Source organism: Orycteropus afer, unplaced genomic scaffold, assembly GCF_000298275.1.
Source record: "Orycteropus afer afer isolate SDZICR_OR568_19922 unplaced genomic scaffold, OryAfe1.0 scaffold00008, whole genome shotgun sequence".
In the NCBI taxonomy this organism is placed as follows: domain Eukaryota; kingdom Metazoa; phylum Chordata; class Mammalia; order Tubulidentata; family Orycteropodidae; genus Orycteropus; species Orycteropus afer.
The window spans coordinates 6,941,564-6,966,004 of NW_006921595.1; the positions used below are offsets into that span (position 1 = coordinate 6,941,564).

Below are 24,441 nucleotides of genomic sequence, written 5' to 3' on the forward strand. Positions count from 1 at the left end.
TAATCTTGGATACACTCTCCATTTAGACATACCTAATTGTTTAGCTTGTTCACCTATCTATCCGTCCCTATACCCACGTTTGCTTTCATTGACAACTCAGTACTGTATATGCAAAAGATGAACCACCTACCTTTTAGTTAGCAGCCCAATGACTTAACCACAATGTCACAGAGCTCCTTAAGTATTACTATATCACCCTGCAATTCAACGCTTAGAAATATACCCAAAAGATTTGAAAACAGGGACTCAAACAGATACTTGTACACAAATATTCATTACAACATTATTTACAATAGCCAGAAGGTAGAAGCAGTTCAAGTGCCCATGGACAGATGAATGGATAAACTAAATGTGGTATACGTACAATGGAATACTACTTTCATAAAGAGAAATTAAGTTCTGATACATGTGACATGGATGAACCTTGAAAACATTATGCTAAGTAAAAGAAGGCAGACACAAAAGGACAACTATTACATGAAATATCAAGAGTAGGCAATGCATAGGAACCAACGTTTATTAGTTGTTACTACCAAGGGCCAGGGGGAGAGGAGAATGGAAAGTTACCACTTAAGGAGTTCTGAGGTTCTGTTTGGTGTGATGAAAAACTTTTAGAAGTAGTGGTAAGAGTTACACAATATGGTGAATATAATTAATGTCATTGAATTGTACAAATAAACATGGTTAAAATGGCAAATGTTTGTTATATATGTTTTACCACATTTATTTTTTTAAATCACCTATATCTTTTGGCTGGGCAATCCTACTTCCATAGTGATACTGCCTCGGAAACCTAAGGAGGGGTCGCTATGAGTCGGGGCTGACTTGACGGCACATAACAACAACAACAAATATCTTTTCCTGCCAAACATATTTGACCTGAATCTAATTATGAAGAAAATTCAGACTGTGGAACATCACTCAGCTCACTAGCTAAATGCCTTAAAAAACAAAAAAAAAGGTATAGGAACGCTATTCTAGATTAAAGCAGACTAAAAGCAAGCAAAACTCAAATAAAAATGTGTTATCTTTGATTACCACTAGATTAAAAAACATTTAGGACAATTCAACTACATACAAGAATGAATTTATCAGTGTTGAATTTCTTAGATGAGGTAATATTCTACTTATACAGAAGAACATACTGATTCACAGGAGATACATGCTAAAAGTATTTAAGGTGAAATCTGTAACTGAATTTCAAATGGCTCAAAGGAGAAAAAAGAAAACTTCAGGCTAAATAGATAATCATTCTTCTGTTCTACTTTTTGGTAGCATTGAAATTTTTCAAAAGAAAAAGTTTGGGGGAATTGTTTTAAATAAACATTGTATACATTTAAAAGAAACACGTTTTATTATCTTCAAGTACACATACTTACCTTACTTGAAGTGGTAAGCAAAAAAGCTCTTTGAGCATTTTCTTTTTCAGCCAAACAGAACTGCAGTCTGTCGATCTCTTCTTTAAAATGAGTAATCATGTTTTCTTTGTTCCCATCTAAATTCTTTAAAGTCTGGACCTCTGACACAAGCTTGGTATTTTCTATTTCTGTGTTCTTCAAATGTACCTGTAACAGTGTTTGAAAACGTCAAGAATATTTTTTCTAACTCCATAAGCTAATTAGTCAAAGTTTAATATGCCACTGTTTATTGCCAACCAAAAAAAAATGACCACAAAGGGGAAAACACACTTGAGTAGGAGTCAGGAGACCCAAGTTCTGTCAAATGACTGGGCATGTGAGAGCAGAGCCCAACTTTTCCTGTTTCTGTTTTTCAGAGATGAAGTATAAGTTTTAACATTATGTGATCTCCAAAGTCTTTTCATTTGATTCAATGATTACAGTTTCCATAAAAATGAAAATGAATTTGGTTCTCCTTTTGGGAATATATTATGTTACAGACAGACAGAAAACATGATGTTTCAGATATGAGGGCATGAAAGGTTCTGAAAACCAGAAGGTGTACATATTCTAGAATAGTATCTCTGACAATTCAATTCTTACTTGTGATAACTACTATCTCATTTACATCCTATGTGCCTGAAATGATATTTGCTGATTAACTCAAATATATTTGGTTGTTACCAGTGATTCGTTCACAACAAATATCAAATTCCATAACTATGTTACAGCAAAACATGTGAAAGCCAGAACTTGTATAAGGTGGAAACCTGTCGAAAAGGAAACAGCAAATTATTTTCCACTAAAATGAGTGATGCTACTAAAGAGAAGTGAATTGACATAGTTCTTGCATGATATTCTTTTAAAAATATATGAAATGCTGAAAAGACTAATTTCTGTTTACAAGCATGGTATATAATTTTTAATTCTCTGAAGGTATTAGCACCTTTGCACCATCACTTTTAAAACATTACCTAATTTTCATAATCATCAGCTCATGAAAGTGTTTTGTCAACACTACTAAAATCTTATGATGTAATAGGGGCTATAGAAGAGAGATGAGAATAATCTCTCTTATCACTCATGTGAACAATTTGAAATGCAAAGTATGTTTCTGAGGTAATAGAACAGTAGGCTTATCACATTGGCTATATGGAGTGTCACTGCCAACGCACACACACACACACACACACACACACAACTCCTAAGGAAGATCTTTATTTCTATTTCAGGTAGACAGCACATACACAAATGAAAAGCTGTTCAGAGCACCAAAGGGTAGAGGTGGGAATAGGGGGTGGAAGGTATACAAATGAAAAATTCAGTGTCACTTTGATCCCAACAGCTAATGCCTGCAGAGAAATGGAGATATTAAAAGAATAAATATACTATAAAAGAATAAATCCCTAAGATACTCATTCTTTGCCTTCCTTCCTCCCTGCCAAGTCTTTGGCAGAGGACCCATCATCATTCAGGCGTACAACAGAGAAAAAGTCTTTGCAGAAAATGAGAAGAAACAAGGGATAATTAATTTACAACAAAATCAAAACTCACTGCCATTGAGTTGATTACAATTCACAGAGACCCCCATTGGGTTTCCAAGGCTGTAAATCTTTACAGAAACAGACTGCCTCATCTTTCTTCCATGGAGCAGCTAGTGGGTTCAAACCACCAACCTTCTGGCTAACAGCCAAATGCCTTAACCACTATACAACCAGACCTCCTTAACTTAGAAAAATAAAGGAAAAACAAATGCTAGTCCTGCTTAAAATGTCCTTAACAACCTCTGTAGAACACCAGAAGTCCTCTCCTCAGGACAGAAGAAAGGCAGGGTGGAAAGGAGGCAGCCTTAGGGACATGTTTTCCTCTTCCCAAACTAAGTCAACATAGTTATATTACACCTCTACAGTATCTTTGGTTTACCTTAGGACCTTCCTATGCCCTTTCCATTACTAAATAGTGTATCTTATGAATTCATCTGACCTACTGTTGACTTAAAATGGTTATAGACATTTTATTTACCTTGTTATTTCCCACAGTGACAAACAGAAAAACAACATAGAAGGGACTTGATTATCCAGAGAAATACTGCCCAATCTTGATCCTAACAATACTAAAACAGTTACACTAAAATTCATAGTGATATTAAATAAAAAATTGTTACAGATGCCAAATTTTCACTCAGTTAAAAAGCTTTATAACTGAAAGACAATTGCTTTTCAAAGTATGTAGCAAAAAGCATTCTGTAAATGGCAATTCATATGCAACAATTCTTCCTCTACACATCTGTATCACCTTGGGTCAAGACTAAAACAACATCTGGGGTACTGTTTCTTAAAGAATCAAATCATAAAAGTATCTGCCAGGGAATCTTCACTGTATTTCTTTCTGTTCTAGAAATAATTTTTTAAAATAAAAACATGCTCTGGGGTATAATCCATGACACGAGGAATGTTCAGAGATGCATGGTGAATTCAGTCTTTTTTTTTTTTTTTAAATCTTAAGAATGAACAAACTACAACAAGAAAAGAAAAGAAAACCCACTGATAATGTAACAATATAACAGATCATATTCTAATTTCTTATCACAAATTATGACTCTCAAGTAGTGAATATGTGCGGTTTTGTTTTTAAATTTAATCAAATATATGCCATGATATATAAATGAGTGTTTGCGCCTCTTCTAGTCTAATCAAGAGAATGAATCTGTCCAAATACTGACTTAACTCAGACTGTTCTTGAAATTCCTGATCTACAACAGCTCTCAGGAACTCCTTATGAGACACTTAAGAAAATGTCCCAATCAGCACCCACAACATTATCAACAATTAAGCTAACCATTCTATTTCCACAGTTGAAAATGGTAGGGATGGAGAAGAGAAGGGAGATAGAGCTGGGGGACAGGGAGGAGGAGTACAGGAAAGAGGAGGAAAGAAAAGAAAGAACAAACTTCAAAAGGTGATGATTTGCTAGCAGTGGGGCTAGATATTATTTTTAAATGATAGTCTCTGAAGATTATTCTCAAAGTCAAGCTCTAAAATGTGCTGATCATCTCCAAAATAATTAACACTCTCCCCAAGGTATACATGTTCTTAAAAGGGAAAAATAATAGATTATGTAAACTCTGATAAATGATTATCTTGTTACCCTTAAAGGAGCTCTGGTGGCATAGTTCCTAAGGCATTTGACTGCTAACCAGAAGGTTGGCGGTTCAAACCCACCAGCCACTCTACAAAAGGAAGCCTGGGCAATCTACTTCCGTAAAGATTTACTGTCTCAGAAACCCAAAGCGGGTTGCTATGAGTCGAAATCAACTCAATGGCAGTAAGTTTAGTTTTGGGTTTGTGTTATCCTTAAACCTCTTTATTATATATTATATGCTAATTATCTAAAGTATCAGTAAATTATTTCCCTGCAAACTAACTTTTAGGGACTGTATACATGATGTGGTGGTTTTAAAATATGTACAGAAATATTTTGATACTTCTTACTTTAAGAAGTTGAGACTAAACACTCCAACACCTCAATAACAAAAAGACAAACAATCCAATTAAAAAATGGGCAGACGGCATGAATAGACACTTCACCAAGGAGGATATTCAAGCGGCCAACAAACATATGAAGAAATGCTCATGATCATTAGCTATTAGAGAGATGCAAATCAAAACAACAATGAGATACTATCTTGCTCCAGCACTAGTAGCAAAGTTCAACAAGACAGAAAATAACAAATGCTGGCGAGGTTGTGGAGAGATTGGGACTCTCATACACTGCTGGTGGGACTGTAAAATGGTACAACCATTGCGGAAAGCAGTATGGCGATTTCTTCAAAAGTTGGAAATACAAATACCATTTGACCCAGCCATCCCATTACTAGGTATATACCCTAAAGAAGTGAGAGCCATAACAAGAACAGATATATGCACGCTGATGTTCATCGCAGCACTATTTACAATAGCCAAAACTTGGAAACAACCTAGATGTCCAACAACTGAGGAATGGATAACCAAACTTTGGTACAATCACACAATGGAATACTATGCAACGCTAAAGAATAATGTAGAATCTGCAAAACACCGCATAACGTGGATGAACTTGGAGGACATTATGCTGAGTGAAATAAGTCAGTCACAAAAGGACAAATATTGTATTAGTCCGTTATTGTAAAAGTTAAGGAAAGGTTTATATATTGCCGGACATTTTCTTTGTTGGTTACCAGGGGTGGGAGGGGAGGGGAGGGAATGCTGTTAGATAGATAGAGATAAATATTGATTTGGGTGAAGAGAAGGGCAATGTACCAAATATGAGTGACCAATATGGCAGCATTGAGGATGAGAAAGACATAGAGAGTTACATGGGCAGTACAGACAACAAATATGAACCCCTTTGCATATACAGTACTGAGTTGTCAGTGAAAGCAAACATGGGTATAGGGACGGATAGATGGGTGAACAAGCTAAACAATTAGGTATGTCTAAATGGAGAGTGTATCCAAGATCATATATAGGGTTGGCAGACAATGGGCCTATAAGTTCATGTGAATGATCAGAATTCCCAGGTGTATAGTAGAGCTGACAAGGGGCAAGGTTATGGTCATTACTTGGTCACAGCCAGCTACCCAGAGGGACCGAGTAGTTGATCCTGCGGGCTTGGGACCACAGTCGCAAGGGACATCAAGCTCAATTGGCATAACATACTATACAAAACATTGTCCCACCTACTACTTTGGCGAGTAGCGACTGGGATCTTAAAAGCTAGCAAGCTGCCATCTAGATGCAACAACGGGTCTCTCCTCGTCAAGAAGAAAGAAGAAAACCAAAATTAATGGAAACAATCAGTCCTAGCGACTGGTACACCATCCGATCTGCAACCTATACAACTATGAGACCAGAAGAACTAGATGGTGCCCAGCTACCACTGCCATCCACTTGGAAGGGATGTAGGAGATCCTGCATAGAGAGGGAGAACAATGTGGAACAAAACTCAAAATCATTTGGAGGCAAAAAAAAAAAAAAAAGAAGGTGGGGACCAGGTTTGCTGGTCCAATAGAGCCTGGTGGAACCACTGAGACTATGGCCCCTAGCTGCCCTTCAGGTCTGGAATTGAACACACAACTGTGGTTTCCAGCCAAACAAAGTACAGGCATGTGAGTTAAACATTTACCTCAAGTAGACACACGCCCTGGAGAGAAAAATCATGGGAGAAGGAAGGGCTGCTTATGCACAGGGAGATAGCTCAGGGTGCAGAAGAGTATGAAGGGATGGACACTGGGAAGAGGTAACTATGGGCAGGAAGTGGGAGGGGAGCTGTTGCATTGTAAATTTTGGTCAATGACATGAGACAAAGTATATGTGAACTGCTGTATGAAAAGTGAAATTACTCTGTAAATCTTCACCCAAATCAAAATAAAAATTAAAAAAAAAAAAGAAGTTGAGACTAATTCCCCCTCTCCTTGAGTACAGGATGGGCCCAGTGTCTTGCTTCTACAACAAACAAAACGGAAGAGTGTGTGTGCGCTGCTCAGGAGACTAGGTCATAAAAAGCAGTGACTTACTCCTTATTCTCTCTTGGACTCCTTGCTACAGTCCAAAGTTAGCTACAATGGTACAAGGACATTCAAGAAGCCTATAAAGAAGCCACATGGTAAGGAACCAATAGGCCTCCGACAAAAGCCATGTGAGAGAGCTATCTTGAAAACAGACACTTCAGCCTCAACCCTGCCAACAACCTGAGTGCAACCACATGAGCGACTCGGGGCAAGAACCACACAGCTAAACTCCTAAATTCCTGTTCTACTGTCACAACATTTGAGAGTAATTTGTTACACAGCATAAGCAGCAAATAGAAATGAAAAGAGTAAATTACCTTATAAAGTTCTTTCTCATCCTTTTCTGTCTTCAACTGACTTTCAAGATGTTCTCTTTCATGTTGTGCTTTCCTGAGTTTGTCTTTTAAGCTGAGTAAAGATCAAGTAACATTAATATTAAAAAGAAAATAAAGAACCTTTGCTAAAACATTTTTAAAATACTGAAGTTATTTTTTTAAAGCATCAAAAATACCTGTCCAGTTCTGTTTCTTTTTCAATTGCTTTATGTGTCACTGAAACAATATCTTCTTCAAGTTGGAGAGCTTTGATTGTAGCATCACTGCATTTCTTCTTAAACTCTTCATTTTCCATTTTTAAACTTTGTGATATTTCAATAAGACCCTTAGAAACAACAGCAGAAGATGTTTTGAAAAACAGAAACATAAAAACAACAGTTACCTTCTTCAAATTTGCCTTATCTTTAAGGAATCTATGTATTCTTAAATTTTTAATACCACATTTGCCCCCTGTAAAATTTATAAGCTAAGACTACAAACTAAACCTGAAAATATGAACATCTATTCAACTTCTCATATACTATTTATATATAATGCTTATATATAAATACACACACACATACACATAATAATTATTATATAGAAAGAGATTTCCAGACATTTCAGCTACCCTGTTTGTTAATTTCAGTAACTTCTCCACCAGAGGGCAGGCAACAAAAGTGAAAAAAACCTAAATTAGTGGATTTTGTTTTTCACATATAGCTTTCCAATGATACCCTAATAACCTATCAGGTTTCACATTATATTATCAAGGTTAACTACTACTTTTACCAGTATAGATCACTAACTGCCATTGATAATTACACCATAGCACAAAGTTAAGATAAATACTAAAGAAGTGTTCTTAATGTTTCTGCCAGTGTGACTTACAGGATTCTAATATTCAAAAACACTAAAAAATGTATAATGTAGTAAACACATTAATAAAACATATTTCTATTTAAAATAAACATTCTACTTTAAACAGATAATTTTAAAAATTTAAAAAACTTTTTATCACATGAATTAAGACTATCAACCCATGAGAATTTGATGGAGTTCCCATCTAAGTCTGTGCTTTATAATCTGTAAAATGGAGATAATAAGGCCCTTTCTGCCTAATTCATAAAATAATGAGAATCAAATGTAGCAATGTATACAGAAGTACTTTGTTATGAAAATCTATACATTAAAAGAATTGTTAAATTAAGACAAACTACTTTTGTTCAAAAATTTTTTTAATTTCTCATTTAATAAGTATTACCTACCCCACCAACAATAAAAACTAAAGAAAATTACCAATCTGTTGATTTAAATGTATCAAACATTATACAATATTTATAAGTAACTTTGTTTTGTAAGTTAATTCAGCCAATTTTAGCTTTACCAAATGCTCTTGTTATTGCAAATCAGCTACAAAATTAATTCAGGTATTTCTCCCTTAAGACAATGACTGGCTTACCTGAAGGGAAAGATTAGTTTCTGACCCTGTAACTAAGATAGCATTAATAATAAGTAAACAATATTCCAAGAATATAAAAGAGAAGTAAAACTACAGAAAATTCATAAGCAATTGAATGTAAAACATAAAGTTACTGGTATCTATACAGTGAATCACAAATTATTTGACTATAACTTGCAAGTCTTAGACTCTTTTGGGGTACTGTGAGATGACCCATAGAGACACTTGATGGTGTCTCAGCATTCAAGTCTATTTTCAAATGGCATAAAACACTAAAGTACGAATTATTCTTCATGTTCTAGTTCTCATCTCTGAAGTAAGCATAAGCATCTCCAATGTGGCTGTTGGGATCCCTTAGCACCCATCAAAACAGCATCAATGCCCTTAAGTGAACATAGAAACAACTTAGAATCGTGATGTATTTTAAAAGAAATAACTTTAAAAAAACTAAAATCTACCACACAATCTTTGAAATTTCTTGAATTTCTGATGAATATTCATTTGGTCACCATTTGAAAATCATACTTGAAAGGATGTAACTCTAATACTGAAACACAGAGCCATCAAGTCAATTCTAACTCATAGTGACCCTGAAATAAAGCAAACCAAACTCACAGCTTTCGAGTCAATTCAACTCATAGCGACCCCTCCTTGGGTTTCCGAGGCAGTATCGCTATGGAAGTAGATTGTCCAACCTTCCTTCCGAGGAGTGGCTGGTGGGTTTGAACCACCAGCCTTCTGGTTAGCAGTTAAATGCCTTAGGCACTACACCACCACAGCTCCCATAGTGACCCTAAAGGACAGAGGAAAACTGCCCCATAGGGTGTCCAAGGCTATAAGTCTTTATAGAAGCAGAATGCCTCATCTTTCTCCCTCAGAGCAGCTGGTAGGTTTAAACTGCCGACCTTATGGTTAGCAGTCCAATGCTTTAACCACAATGCCACCAGAGCTCCTTTAACATAAAAACAGAGGAAAAATTAAGTAATTAAGTCCGGTACACTATATCCCAAGATAGGAAAAATCACAAAAATTGAGGCAAATGGAGAAGAGGTTTGTGCATTTCAAACCCATAAAGGGGACTTCTCTCCCTCACCTTGAGCTTAAAAATCACAGCTACAATGAGCCATTATTACCAATTCTCATAGAACCCTCAGATATCATAAGCCTCAGATGAGGAAGAGCAAATAAAAAGATTGCAAATCACTCATCAGTGTAGGAAACATGCACTAAAAGTATTTAAAATGGTAACATATTTATTATTCCCATTTTAAAAAATTAATTCTGCATATAAATTAATACATTTAAAGAAATCAGATATACTTTCACTGTACAATTATCTAGGGAAAAACTATGGTATTCTGGATTCATAATGTATACAAAGTAAAATTTAGTCAATTAGTGTCTAAATACTCTCTCCAGCAGGTAACTGACTAGAAGACCTGTTACTTACGGAAACTGCTAGAGTCAGATCTTAAAATAAATCTTACTCATCTGATTTAATATGGCTTTTCTCAAACACCCTGCTTCTTAAAATCAACTGTAATACTGAGCTGCATATAAATGCTTCTCTGGTTTCTAGAACTCCAAGACACAAAAATATAACTGGTAGCAATATACAATTTAAAAAAAAGACAACTATCTTTATGGCATTAAGATAGTGGGCTAAGAAGAGAAATAAATAAAAATAACTAGGTAATTATTTACTTCATTAACATTACCCATCACAAAAACAACCTGCTTAAGTTGCTGTTTTGTTGGTTGTTTCTTTAGTAACCTGACTAAAATCACAGGTTATAATAGCTTTACAAAATCTCTAGATCAAATATTCATATAACCTCTTCAGTAATAAACCTCTAATTTACCTCAAGAAAACCTTATACTTTTATTCAACTATCAACAACAAAAGCAAGAAAGTCACTGAGAAAGTTGTCATGAAGAATACGTATTGGCCAGATTCAAAGAGCACAAACAAAGCTTAAATACAGTAATATTTAATGAGAGCTACTTCTCATTGTCAAAATCTGCTATGTTGTTGTTGTTATGTGCCATCGAGTCAGACCCGACTCATAGCGACCCCTCCTTGGGTTTCTGAGGCGGTATCACTACAGAAGTAGATTGGCCAATCTTCCTTCAGAGGAGTGGCTGGTGGGTTTGAACCACTAGCCTTCTGGTTAGCAGTCAAGTGCCTTAGGCACTAGGCTACCAGAGCTCCTTAATCTGCTATAAACAAATGTAATTAAATTGTACTTTTATAAGAAAATAATAAATCTGAAGCATTCTATTTTTGGTTGAAGTAGAAGAGAGGGAAGAAACACTACAAGTATATCTAATGTTTAAATTACTTCCAGAACATAAATACATTCCACAGAAAAATGATTTTTAACTTTGGGTTTCTAAAGGAGGCAAGAAATAAGTAGAAAAATTTACAGTAGTAGTTTTACTTAAACAGACTTTTTTTTTTTTTAAATGTGATTTGGATGAAAGTTTACAGAGCAAATTGGTTTTCCATTCAACAATCTATACTCATTGTTTTAAGACATTCACAGTAAATTCCTACAATGCAACAGCAGTTTTCCCACTTCCTTCCCACACCCACTCACTTCATCCTTCCTTCCCAGTCTCTTTTGTCTTCCTAGCTCTATCCCAGGGCAAATGCTGCTCTCTTGCTCTCATATGGCTGATTGTTCTAATGAGTGCATGACCACCTATTATTACTGTTTACTTTATTGTCCTATAGATTGGCTCAAAGTTGAGCCCCAGGGGTTGAGTTCAGTTCCCATGTGAAGGGTATCTAAGGGTCATAATCTCAGGGGTTATACCAGTCTTCATCTGACCAGTAAGCCTGGTCATTTTTATCATTTATGTTCGGTTCCACACTCTTCTCCCACCCTATCCAGGACCTCCTATTGTGATCCCTTTCACAACAGTCACCAGAGTACCATCTAGTTCTTCTGGTGTCAGGGTCAAAGATGGTGGGACTTAAACAGCCTTTTATTTTGATGAAATTGAATGAGAAACATTCTATGAGAAAAGTCATATGAAACAAACTATATAATATTATATTTCACTATTAATCTATTAAAAATAAAAAAACTATGGACTAGTTCAGAAGTGGGAGCTCTGGTGGCGTATTGCGCCTAAGGCAGTTGACTGCTAACCAGAAGGTTGGCAGTTCAAACCCACCAGCCACTCCTCAGAAGGAAGACTGGGTAATCTACTTCAGTAGTGATAATGCCTCAGAAACCCATGGAGGGGTCATTGTGAGTCAGAGATGACTCCACAGCACCTAACAACAACAACAATTCAAAAGTATGTAAATATACTCGTTATTATTTAAGAAACAATGTATTATGAATTTCCTGAAACTAGTACTTTGGCAAAACGGGTACAAATTAATTTGCTTTAAAGAAATTTAATAATATATCTATATGTAAGTCATAGCCATAACTCCTATACATTAAAATTAAGCCTTCCTGTCTTCTTTTCACAATGACAACTGGTTAAAAAAAAAAAAAGTAGAAATTCAATGAGAAATTGACTAAAGTCATAACTTCAAAATTAGTTCTTAGTAGTTCCATATATTAGGTATTAAATGCCTTAAATTGTCTCTGTCCAAAATTGGGTATTCTAATACAGTGATAATAACAACAGCTATCACTTATTGAGAACTGACTGCATAGGAGATGCTATGGTATGTGCTTTATGTACATCTTATTTGATCTACATATAACCTAAGAATTAGGAACAATTAGGATGTTCATTTACATATGAAAAAACTGAACTATACAGAAATTAAGCAGCTGACAAAAGGTTACACAGCTAGTAAATGATAGAACTGAAAATGATTTCAATTCTATTCTAAAACAAGAGTTTTCTAAAATAACATATTGAACATTTATTTTTAACAACAACAATGAAGTTTTGAACTGGATTTCTATCTTTGTTTAATTTATTGTCATTGTTAATATACACAGTAAAACATACATTAAATCAACAGTTTCTACATTACAGTTTAGTGATACTGATTACATTCAAGTTATGCAACCATTCTCATCCTCCTTTTTAGAGTTGTTCCTCCCCATCAGCACAGACTCACTGCCCCCTAAGTTTTCTATCTCATCTTTCAAGTCACTGTTGTCAATCTGATCTCACACAGATAGATCTTGGAAGAATATAATGCTCAAAGCAGATGTGCTTTACAAGTTAGCTAAACTTCTGCTTGGTTTTAAGACCCCAGGGGATACTTGTGCTTTAAAGTTTAAAGACTTTCTCAGGGCAATATTTTCAGGGGTTCATCTAGCCTCCATGGCTCCAGAAGAAGTAAGTCTTAAGTTCATGAGAATTTGAAATTCTACTCTGCATTTCCCCCCTTTTGATCAGGATTCTTCTATAGAATCTTTGATCAAAATGCTCAGTAATGATGGCTGGGTACTATCTAGTTCTTCTGGTCTCATGGCAAAGAAATACAGAATGTGTGGCTAACTGTCTCCATGAACAACTGCCTCCTTTTCCATACAATTTCTATGTACTCACGATAGTGCTGGTATTAATAAAGAGATTGCCTTTAAATTATAAGACACTCTCAAAGATTTTTTTCCAAATCTCACTCACAAACCAGTAAATTAAAAAAAATACTGCCTTGTGGTGGTGGCAGAAACTGCTAGTAATTTGATGGATAACTAAATTATGATCTTCCTTCTGCCATAGGAATAGATACAGCTGCCCAACTACACTGTATTTTCCAGCTTCTCTTGCACTTACTTACGGCCATCTAGTTGAACTCAAAATGATGTTCAGTGTAGTTCCATGTCTGGAACTGAAATTATTAAACACATTTTCTGCAAAGGTCTCTTTCCTCTTTTGACTAGCTGGAACCTATGTTATGCAAACAACCCAGTTTCCACCATGAAGATGGTCAATTCTCTATTAGTCTAAGTCGTGGTACTGTAACAAGATGGATGGTCTTGAGCCCCTAAATAATCACGTAAAGCAGATCTGCCCAACACACTTGGATGATGCACAACAGAGATTGTTATAGAAGAAAATAATTTTTTTTGTTGTTCTATAAGCCTACTGTTACATAAGTCTACTATTGGGTTTCTTTGTCTTCACCTTAATTCACTACTAATTCCTGACTAGTATTTAAAGCAACTGCCTTTCATTTTCACATAACTTTGTTATGAAAAAAAATTAAATGTGCTCTGGTGGCGTAGTGCCTAAGGCACTTGACTGCTAACCAGAAGGCTGGCAGTTCAAACCCACCAGCCACTCCTCGGAAGGAAGGATGGGCAATCTATTTTCCATAGTGATACTGCCTTGGAAACCCTAGGAAGAGTCACTATGAGTCGGATCCAACTTGATGGCAGTGTATTTGGTTTTGGTATATAATAATGTATAGAATATATACATTGATCATACCCAAATTCAACTACTTTAAATTATCTGAAATAGCTGATTTATGAATAGAAAAAGTACAGACCCATTCCTGAATGTGTCTTTTAGTCAAATTTGTAGGTAAGTCAGAACAGCTGAATACTTAACTTCAGTGAAAGAAAAGGCTCCAAGCCTTTTCAATGATTTAAAAGCTGTGTATGAAGCAAATGAAGATGTTTGGATAAAATATTTGTTGTAAGGGGTAGTCCAATCATTTCACATAGAGGGCAAATTTACATATTAAAGGACAGGTATGAGTTGTCAATAAGTCAAGTGTTTGTAACCTGGCGACTTAATAGCTTTAAGTTAACCAAAAAAATGTGGATATTAAGAAGATAATTCAACCACTGCTATAATACTGGGTAGATCTAAACAATCAAAAAACAATTCAAGTCAAAGGACTATAATTAAAGATGGCAAAGGATCTCCAACACAAGTAAGGGGGGAAAAAAATCCAGAGAACAATTTGCCGCAAAATTCAAGATACAGAATACTATTCAGAAAGAAATAAAGTACTGATACATGCTACCATATGGATGAACCTCAAGATTGTTATGTTACATGAAAGAAACCAGACCCAAAGAACTACTTTACACTTTAAATTTATACAAAATGTCCAGAAATGGCCCATGTATAGAGACACACTGGAGGCAGAGGGATGGGAACTGACTATCAATGGGCTCAAAGTTTCTTTTTGGGGTAATACAAGTATCCTACAGTTAGACTCTGGTAGCATAGTGGCTAAGTCACTTGCCTGCTAACCAGACGGCTGGCGGTTCAAACCCACCAGCCACTCCTCAGAAGGAAGGTTGGGCAATCCTACTTCCGTAGTGATACTGCCTCAAAAACCCAAGGAGGGGTCGCTATGAGTCAGGGCCGACTCGACGGCACATAACAACAACAACAACAGTTAGACTGTGGTGCTGGTAGCACAACTCTGCAAAAATACTGAAAACTATTTAATTGTACATTTTCAAAAAGTCAAAATAATTGAGGTTAACATAGGCTATGGCTTTTTTGAATGCCTGCTTTCTTTTATACCTGCAACTGAATAATGATGAGTACAGAGAGTCAATCTGTATTCCTGAACCCAATTAAAAAGCATTTTAAATAAAGAAAGTCCAAGTTCCTTAATTTGAACAAACAGTACAAGTGTACTTCAAAGTGTGACCAGAGAACCAGTGCCAAGCCACCAACAATTTAACAGGCTGCATTAAGATAAGGAGCTTGTACTAAATGTAAAACAACTATTATCACTAAACACACTATTTGAGTGACCTAACATATTTTTTTAAACGCAATACTTTCTCAGTGAAGGAAACTGAAGGTCTCCACCAATCATTCCCAGGATAATGCACATTATAAAATCTTACAAGAAACTGTAGATGATACATAATAAAAGTCTTTCAGACATCTGACAATTTACATACTATATTAAGTTCCTGGGTTAGGAACATCCAACTTAAGCACAACTAGTACTAGCCCTTCAATGTTATGTAAATTTACCCTCACTTTGAGACAACTGAACAGACTGAACCCACCCAACTCACGACAAATACATCACAATCACCTTCTCTTGCTTGAGTGCAGCTTTTAAGTCACTGAGAAGACTTCCAGAGCCTTTTCTTGCACTAAAACAAAAATACAAACTCACTGCCATTGAGATGATTCCGACTCACAGCGACCCTCATTGGATTTCTGAGGCAGTAAATCTTTACAGAAGTAGATTGCCCAGTCTTCCTTCTGCGGAGTGGCTGGTGGGTTTGAACCACCAACCTTCTGGTTAGCAGTCAAATGCTTTAGGCACTCCACCACCAGAATACTTAAGTAAGGTACGTACCTGTTCCAACTTACGTACAAATTCAACTAAAACGAGCAGTTAAGAAGGAATCTCATTTTTAAACCAGCTTGTAACTCAAAACACAGATCTCTAGTACTACTACATGTGTATGTATATAACTGTTTAAATACATATATATCACATATGTATATATAGGTGTGTGTGTGTGTGTGTATGTATGTGTGTAACACATATATAAACCAAACTCATTGAGTCATTTCTGACTCATAGCAACCCCTCCTTGGGTTTCCCAAGCATTACCTCTACGGAAGTAGATTGCCCAATCTTCCTTCTGAGGAATGGCTGGTGGGTGGGTTTGAACCACCAGCCTTCTGGTAAGAAGTCATATGCCTTAGGCACTATGCCACCAGAGCTCCCAGCAGGCCTGCCTAATTAAGTTTGTTGTTGTTTCCGGTATCACTACGGAAACAGATTGCTCAACCTTCCTTCCCAGGAGTGGCTGATGGGTTTGAACTGCCAGCCTTCTGGTTAGCAGTCAAGTGCCTTAGGCACTACGCTACCAGTCTCTAATATAGTTAGAGACTATAATTTGGAGGTAAAAAACCAAGTCCTAAAAATCCAGAAGCCCAATGACTGGTAACAAAGAACTACTCCAGGTGCATATTAGTTTATCCTCAGAAATAAGCAACTACCAACAAAAGTAGCTGTAACAATGAACTTTTTTTTAAATAAAGAATGTATTACTTTTAGAATCAGGGAAATACTATGAATTCCATTCCTCTTAGATGATATTATTCATATTTTAGTCCTTCCTCAGTGATTCTCTGGTTCATCATTATGAAAAATAATAAAATAATGTTGTTGTTGTTGTTATGTGCCATCGAGTCGGCCCCGACTCATAGCGACCCCTCCTTGGGTTTCCGAGGCAGTATCACTACGGAAGTAGGATTGCCCAACCTTCCTTCCGAGGAGTGGCTGGTGGGTTTGAACTGCCAGCCCTCTGGTTAGCAGTCAAGTGCTTTAGCCACTATGCTACCAGAGCTCCTAAAACAATAATAGCTACTTGTATTTAGTAAGAATCTATCGTGTCTTCAAGTCTTTTTATCACTATGCTATCTACTATAAAATATCAACAAAAAATCACTTCCAAGTGCTTCATCTTCTCAGAGGATAAGCCCCAATGCAAGAAAAGCATCAGGGAAGCGGTATCCTCCAAGATTAGCAACTATCATCAAGATTTAGGAGTTGCCATAAAAACTTCTACTGAAGAGCTCTGCTGGGCCCCAAGACTACAGTCCCCTACAAGTTTTGCTTCATTAATCCCCTGACCTCAGTCTACCACTTTCTCAATCTCAGTCTATTAAAATTAAGTTTTTGCCTTGTCTGCAGCACTTGACCCCTTATAACCTAGGCAGCAGAGAGAATCTGAAACTGCTTACATTTCAGCTCATACTCAACTAGACCAGAAGTATGGCCTGATGGATATGAGTATTTTCACAGACTAAAGGCCTACTTATTCTGCCATCCCTGTTCTCCCAATCATCCATTCTTCCCTGTGATTTCAAGGTGATCAGAGTATATAAATCTCAAAGGCCACATTTCAGGGAATTCTTGAACTCATGGACTTAGTACATGTTACAATAGACTTTTTTTTCATGAGTCATTTTCTATCACCCCTCTACCCCTCTGGCTCATAATAAACTAAAAGTAAAAAAACTAGCATTCTACTTTGAAATTTTGTTTGTTTGTTTGTTTTTTATAGGAGTTCTGCAATAGTAACACTGGGGGAACAACCACAGATTTTTAACTAAAAAGGTTAAAGGTAATAAAAAGAGAAATAAATACATTAACAGACATTTACAAGGAGCTTTACAAATGTACACAATGTTTGATATGTTTACTGTCTAAATCACAAAAGTGCAATCCAAACACAACTAAAACAAGGCAAGAGAATTATTTCCAGAATTTAAGTTCTACTTGTGTATCATCTCTGTTCAGAGATGCAATACACAACATATTGCATTTAACAACATAAAAATGGTTGAGAATCACTTTACTAACAATTCAACGAATAACTATTAAATAATTGCCCTAGGCTGTGTTGGACAAAAGAATAATGTAGCAAGACCCTACCCTCAAGAAACAATAGCTCACTCCTGTCAATAGACATATGCATATCCAACTAGCCATAATGTAAGTGAGACTGTGATTCTTTTTCTTTCATGGTTTTCTCAATTTCCAACTGTAAAACAAAAAACTCAAATTATTTTTATCCTAAAATACTGTATTACAAATTCCATTTTCTATTTCAAAATCAATAGTGAAGAAATTCAAAGGAAGAACTTCATATCCTGTAACTGCATGTCAATCAACCTTTTTTAGCCCTTGGTTGGAAAAATCACAAACCATAAATTTTAATCTACTGTGATAAATATAATCACAATGTAAGTGTTAGCAGAACTAGCAAATTAATTTGCTGTGTGAAAACACTGAACAAGTTAATGACTAGGTTAATTTCTTTTTTCATCTTCTACCTTAAAAGCATTTGCATCTCTAATGTAGTAACACTGTTTTCTACTTATATTTCTCTTCTTAGAACAAAAAAATGTGTCAATTTTAATTAGGTGGTTTTTTTAGGATATTTCATAGCATTTTTCACATGAAAAGTTTTAAAATTTTATCTAACACTATATTTTATTTTACTAATTCTACTTTTTTTTGAAAAGTAATTTTGATTACTCTATTTTTCTTTTACTCAGTGCTTATCATCACTTATTTCTATAAATATCACTGTACTTCCAAACCAACAAACAAAAAATTATCAAGTATTCTACAATTAGATGTGAAACACCTGGAAACAGTTGTCAGGGACTATCTTATCAAGCCTGGTACCAAAAGTCTAGAAGTATTTTACCCATTTTACAACATAAAAGAAGTTGTGGCAAAAGGTTAACAGGGACTGACCTATTCTTGTATAAATGTCCATCTAAATGCTACTTTTTTCAATAGCTGATTTTTACCCACATTAATTGGTTCAGTTCTTAGAAAAGGTGAGTTTCAGAAAATATATTATCAACTCCAATCAGTTACATTAAGACACAACTAACCTTTTGCTCTGCTTGCAATTGCTCACATTTTTCTTTCTCCTGGTTAAGATCACTTTCCATTCTTCCAACTTGTTCTCGAAGTTGTGTTGTTTCCTTTTCCAGAACGGCAATTAATTTTAACAGTTCTTCTTTTTCTTTCATGGTTTTCTCAATTTTCAACTGTAAAACAAAAAAACTCAAATTATTTTTATCCTAAAATACTATATTACAAATTCCATTTTCTATTTCAAAAAGAGTAATTAAGAAATTGAAAGGAAGAACGTTTTATATCCTATAACTTCATATCAAATGATCTCTTTTAGCCCTTCATTGGAAAAATCACAAAGCATAAGTTTTATTCAACTTTTGGTTGGGCAAAGAAGAAAATATTAAAAGAAGGTATAAAATGAGTTATATGTCTTACAAAGTTTCCGGTAACTTTCCAAATCAACTCTACAAACAAAGCATACTGTTTCATAAGTGACTTAATAACTAGATTTTCCTATCGTAATAATCAGACTTCAAAAGGAAAGTCTGAATTGAATCTTTTGTTGCATGGTAATCTATAGAAAATCTTTGAATCTATTAAGAACTTACTCATGTGTTATATTAACCCTTCATCCACGATATGACTATTGAAAGTGTTGGTTCTTTACATAAAATACTAAGGACTAAACAGTTCTATATACATACTGTGAGCTCTGGTGGTGCAGTGTCTAAGGCATATGACTGTTAATTAGAAGGCTGACGGTTCAAACCCACCAGCCACTCCTCGGAAGAAGACTGGGCAATCTACTTCTGTAGAGATACTGCCTCGGAAACCCAAGGAGGGATTGCTATGAGTCAAATTCGACTTGACTATATGCATACTGGCCTCCAGCTGAAAATTAATACAGTTTATAAATAAAAATAAATGGATACTCAGAGGAAAGCCTTCACATTTAGCTGGGAAAATTAAAAGTTTTTCCAATAATACATTCCAAATCAGTTTACCAGGCAATGGACTCATGGAACCAAACTGTTTAAAATGGCTCTGTTAAAAGTTGAAATGCTAGATTTTTTTTTTTTTTAAAGAATGATCTTCTACCTATTGCATCAGACTAAATAAAAATCCAGGATTGAATACTCTCCAAGGGAAAAACTTTATTTAGTCATTGAACTCCTTAATACTATACCTCTTTTCTTAAAGAAAAGATTGCAGACAGATTGCCTATCTACTTCATAATAAATATGACATACTCAATAAAGTCAATAAAAAATGAGAAGCAAGCAAATATATTAAACATAAGGGTTAATATCATTATAATTTAGCATTAATTTAGCTCTAAAGTTTCTGGCAGCCTAAAAATGAAGACATATCTTGACATAAAGGAATAGACACATTATAAAATAACCAATTTTTTCTGGTGAAAATTATTTCATAGCTCTGGTAGCATAGTGGCTAAGGCACTTGACTGCTAACCAGAAGGCTGGCGGTTCAAACCCACCAGCCACTCCTCGGAAGGAAGATGGGGCAATCTACTTCCATAGTGATACTGCCTCGGAAACCCAAGGAGGGGTCGCTATGAGTCGGGGCCGACTCGACGGCACATAACAACAACAACAACATACTTTCTCAAGAATTTACTGAAGCTTAAATGAAAACAAAAAAGGGAATTCAAATTAGAAATGTAAACAAGTCTAAATGCTCCCCTTAATTTTGTATTTTGTAATCTTTCAAACATAGTTAAAATTTTACAATGAACACTCATACACACTTCACCTAAAAATTCATTAATTACTAATATTTTACCATGTTTATTTTATTTCACTTTATAGACCTGATTTATTCATGTTGTTTAGTTATCTTTTTCTAAACACCATATGAAACAAAACTGCAGCTATTTTACCTCTAAATACTACAGAGCAAATTATGTCCTAATAAGGACAGTCTCCTATTCAATTATTGTCATAGCTAGAAAAATGAACAATTATACATAATATCTATAATATACAGTCAAATGTCCCATGTTACCCCAAAGTATCTTTTATATATATATATTTTTTAAATCTAGGATTCAATCAAGGTTCATACATTGGATTTGATTGTTACATACCACTAATCACTTTAAATGTCAAAAGTGTCCCAGATAGTCTCACATTTATACTAATTTTATGAAGTTTCAGAAAAAAATCAGTAAAAGATTTTTATGATTATGACATATGAAAGACTTGTCAAAAAACATTCAAAAAATAAAAATGTGTTATCTCAGAAATATTTACCTCAGAAATAGAGATTTATATTTTCTTTGTAAAGTATCGTTTACGGACTAAGAAGAACTTTAACAGACTGAGCAACGTCCCAATTCACTTGAAGAAGAATCACAAGAGAGATGTGGATGCCAAAATGTTTTTCTGTTGGAGGCCTTAAAATCAGGGTGGTCTAACAAGTATTCCAAAAGCTGCAATATAAACACTAACTGCATTCTTTTAAAGAGCTAGGCTTGTTTCAGTATCTTTGACTAATGCTCAAATACCAGGCTAAAAACCTTGATCATCAGGCGGTTGTCACCACAAAATGTTTTAGTCACCCTATAAAAGCTACATTTCTTTAAGATAAGAGAGGAATTTCTGGAAAGGGGAAGGGATGATATGGAAGAAATCACAATAAAAAATTACTGATTGCTTCTAACCTTTTTAGTTTGACTGGATTGTATCTATAACATCTTATCTTTTTTCTTTATTCTCATTTTTTAAAGGTAAATAAAATAAAAGATGTAAAATATTTACATGTTAAAAAAAATCCATCTGATTATTAAAAAATTGCAATGACCCACTACAGACTAAATATGAATATAAATTAGCCAAAAATGTATACTGAACCAATTAAAGGAGGTATTTTTCTTATTATTACAACAAAAGATACTATGTAATTAAGTCATAGTAACAAATATAAATACTATTTTTCAAGTATAGGGTAAAGATATTGGGAAATGTTATCTTGAAATGAAAAAAGACTACTGCTCTATTTTCTCTCAAAGACTACTAAATATTCAGACATACACCAAACCAAACCAAACTCACTGCCACATTGAGTCAGATTCAACTCACAGTGACCCCTCCTTGGGTGTCTGAGGCAGTATCACTACCGAAGTAGATTGCCCAAGCATCCTTCTGAGGAGTGGCTGCTGGGTTTGAACCACCAGCCTTCTGGTTAGCAGTCAAATGCCTTAGGCACTACGCCACCAGAGCTCTGTATTCAGACATCAGGTATTATTATTATTATTATTATTAGACCATCTACAATCAATTTGGGAGCTCTGGTAGCATAGTGACTAAGACACTTGCCTGCTAACCAGACGGCTGGCGGTTCAAACCCACCAGCCACTCCTCGGAAGGAAGGTTGGGCAATCCTACTTCCGTAGTGATACTGCCTTGGAAACCCAAGGAGGGGTCGCTATGAGTCGGGTTTGACTCGACAGCACATAACAACAACAACAATCAATTTACATTTGATCAATGTCATATATTATTGTTTAGGACTATCCCTATAATATGTCAGAGAATAAAGAGCTTTTCACCTTTTCTTTTTGTAGTTATGGTCATTCCCAGTTTATTCATTTGATTGGACAAAGAATCATTCTAAAAATGCTCAATCTAAATTAAGACAATACCACACTTGGGATAGAGTATGTTCATGGTGTGGTAAAGTTCACATCCAATTACATTTTATTTTATTACTTTAGACCACTTTCCTACCAAGCTTAATCCCCTAAAACCAAACCAAAACCAAACTCACTGCCGCCGAATCAGATCTGACTCACAGCAATGCCTCCTTGGGTTTCCATGTATCACTATGGAAGTAAATTGTCCAATCTTCCTGCTGTTGTTAGGTGCCATTGAGTCAGTTTGAAATCAGTGACCCTATTACAACACAATGAAACACTGACCAGGTCCTGTGCCATCCTCACAACCACTGCTATGCTTGAGCCCATTGTTGCAGCCACCATATGTCAACTCATCTCATTAAGGGTCTTCCTCTTTTTTTGTTGACCCTCTACTTACCAAGGATGATGTCATTCTCTAGAGACTGGTCCCTCCTGATAACATGTCCAAAGTAAGCAAGACAAAGTCTTACTATCCTCCCTTGGAAGGAACATTCTGGCTAGCATTAGTCCATGAGCACTGCTAAAACCTGTCCACCATGGGTGACCCTGTCAGTATTTGAAATACTAGTGGTACTGCTCCCAGCATCATAACAACATGGAAGCCAGCAAAGAACAACATACTGCCAGACAAGTGGTGGACTAACTATATACCCACTATGCACAAAATACTGATAGGCCTTGATAGTCTGTGCCACAGCAGAACCAGAACATAATTGTTACCAAAAAATTTTTAAATTATTTAAGAAGTTTACTATTTTACTTCAAAGTCAATTTATTTTAGTAGAAACACTTTCATAACCTGAAAATTCTTAAACTGCCAACCAGCATGAACTCTGTTCTCAAAACTACCAGTGAACCACTACCACATTGTTGATACCAACCTCAAGAAGGCCAGCTTTTGTGGTCACCACCAACATGTCAGAATTTCCTTCATCTTCCATAGTAAGCAATTCTTCAACTGGAGAAGAAGCTCGAAATTGGAAAGGAGTACTTGCTCCACGAATTTCACCCTTATGGGTAACATAACAGAACTGATAAAATTCTCCATCATCATTTGGAAGGTAATATCCTAAGAAAAGGTAAAAAAAAAAAAAAAAATTAATCTTCTTATTATAAAATAAGGAGCCTTGGTGGCACAGTAATTAGGCACTCAGCTGCTAACCAAAAGGTCGGTGGTTCAAATCCACTAGCCACTCTATAGGAGAAAAATGTGGCTGTCTGCTTCTGTAAAATTATAGCCTTGGGTATCTTATGGGGGAGTTCTACTCTATTCTATAGGGTCACTATGAATCAAAATCAACATGCCAACAATGGGTTTGGTTTTTCTTCTCTTTTGTAGTATAAATGTTGTTTCAATTTCATTTAACAACCCTTGCCATTTCGTATTAGTTCTGACACTGGTCTAGGTACTTAGGATATGGCTTTCTGCCCACCTTTCATAAATTATCTATCAAAATGACCCTCTTCTCCCCTTTCTTAAACACTTCCAAATTAATTCTTCATTTAGGCCTAAGCTTATACTCCAGAAATAGTCTTTCCCCTTGTATATTCTCTAGAGCAAAACAAACTCATCTGGGACAGGCAAGTGTATAGCTCCCAAGGCGAAAGAAGCAGAGGCAAGGGAGAACCAGTAAGATGATGATGATTGGGGGAGAGGAATAATGTCATTTAATGACATCTTCTCTCAAACTTAATAGGCATTAACATACAATAGTAAGTTATTTTAAAAGGGAATATGCTCACATGTTCATCG

At 35.6% G+C, this 24,441-nt stretch overlaps 1 protein-coding gene across 1 annotated transcript in view; it reads right to left on the reverse strand.

Annotated features, from left to right (window-relative positions):
- TAX1BP1 (Tax1 binding protein 1) overlaps positions 1–24,441 on the reverse strand; it is an 86,420-nt gene that overhangs the window by 40,388 nt on the left and 21,591 nt on the right. The window contains exons 3-7 of the mRNA XM_042781527.1: positions 23,570–23,757; positions 19,063–19,221; positions 7,457–7,605; positions 7,263–7,353; positions 1,380–1,565 (exon numbers count right to left, since the gene is read on the reverse strand). Coding sequence (XP_042637461.1) covers positions 1,380–1,565; positions 7,263–7,353; positions 7,457–7,605; positions 19,063–19,221; positions 23,570–23,757 — 773 coding nt within the window. The remainder of the gene's footprint in view (positions 1–1,379; positions 1,566–7,262; positions 7,354–7,456; positions 7,606–19,062; positions 19,222–23,569; positions 23,758–24,441) is intronic.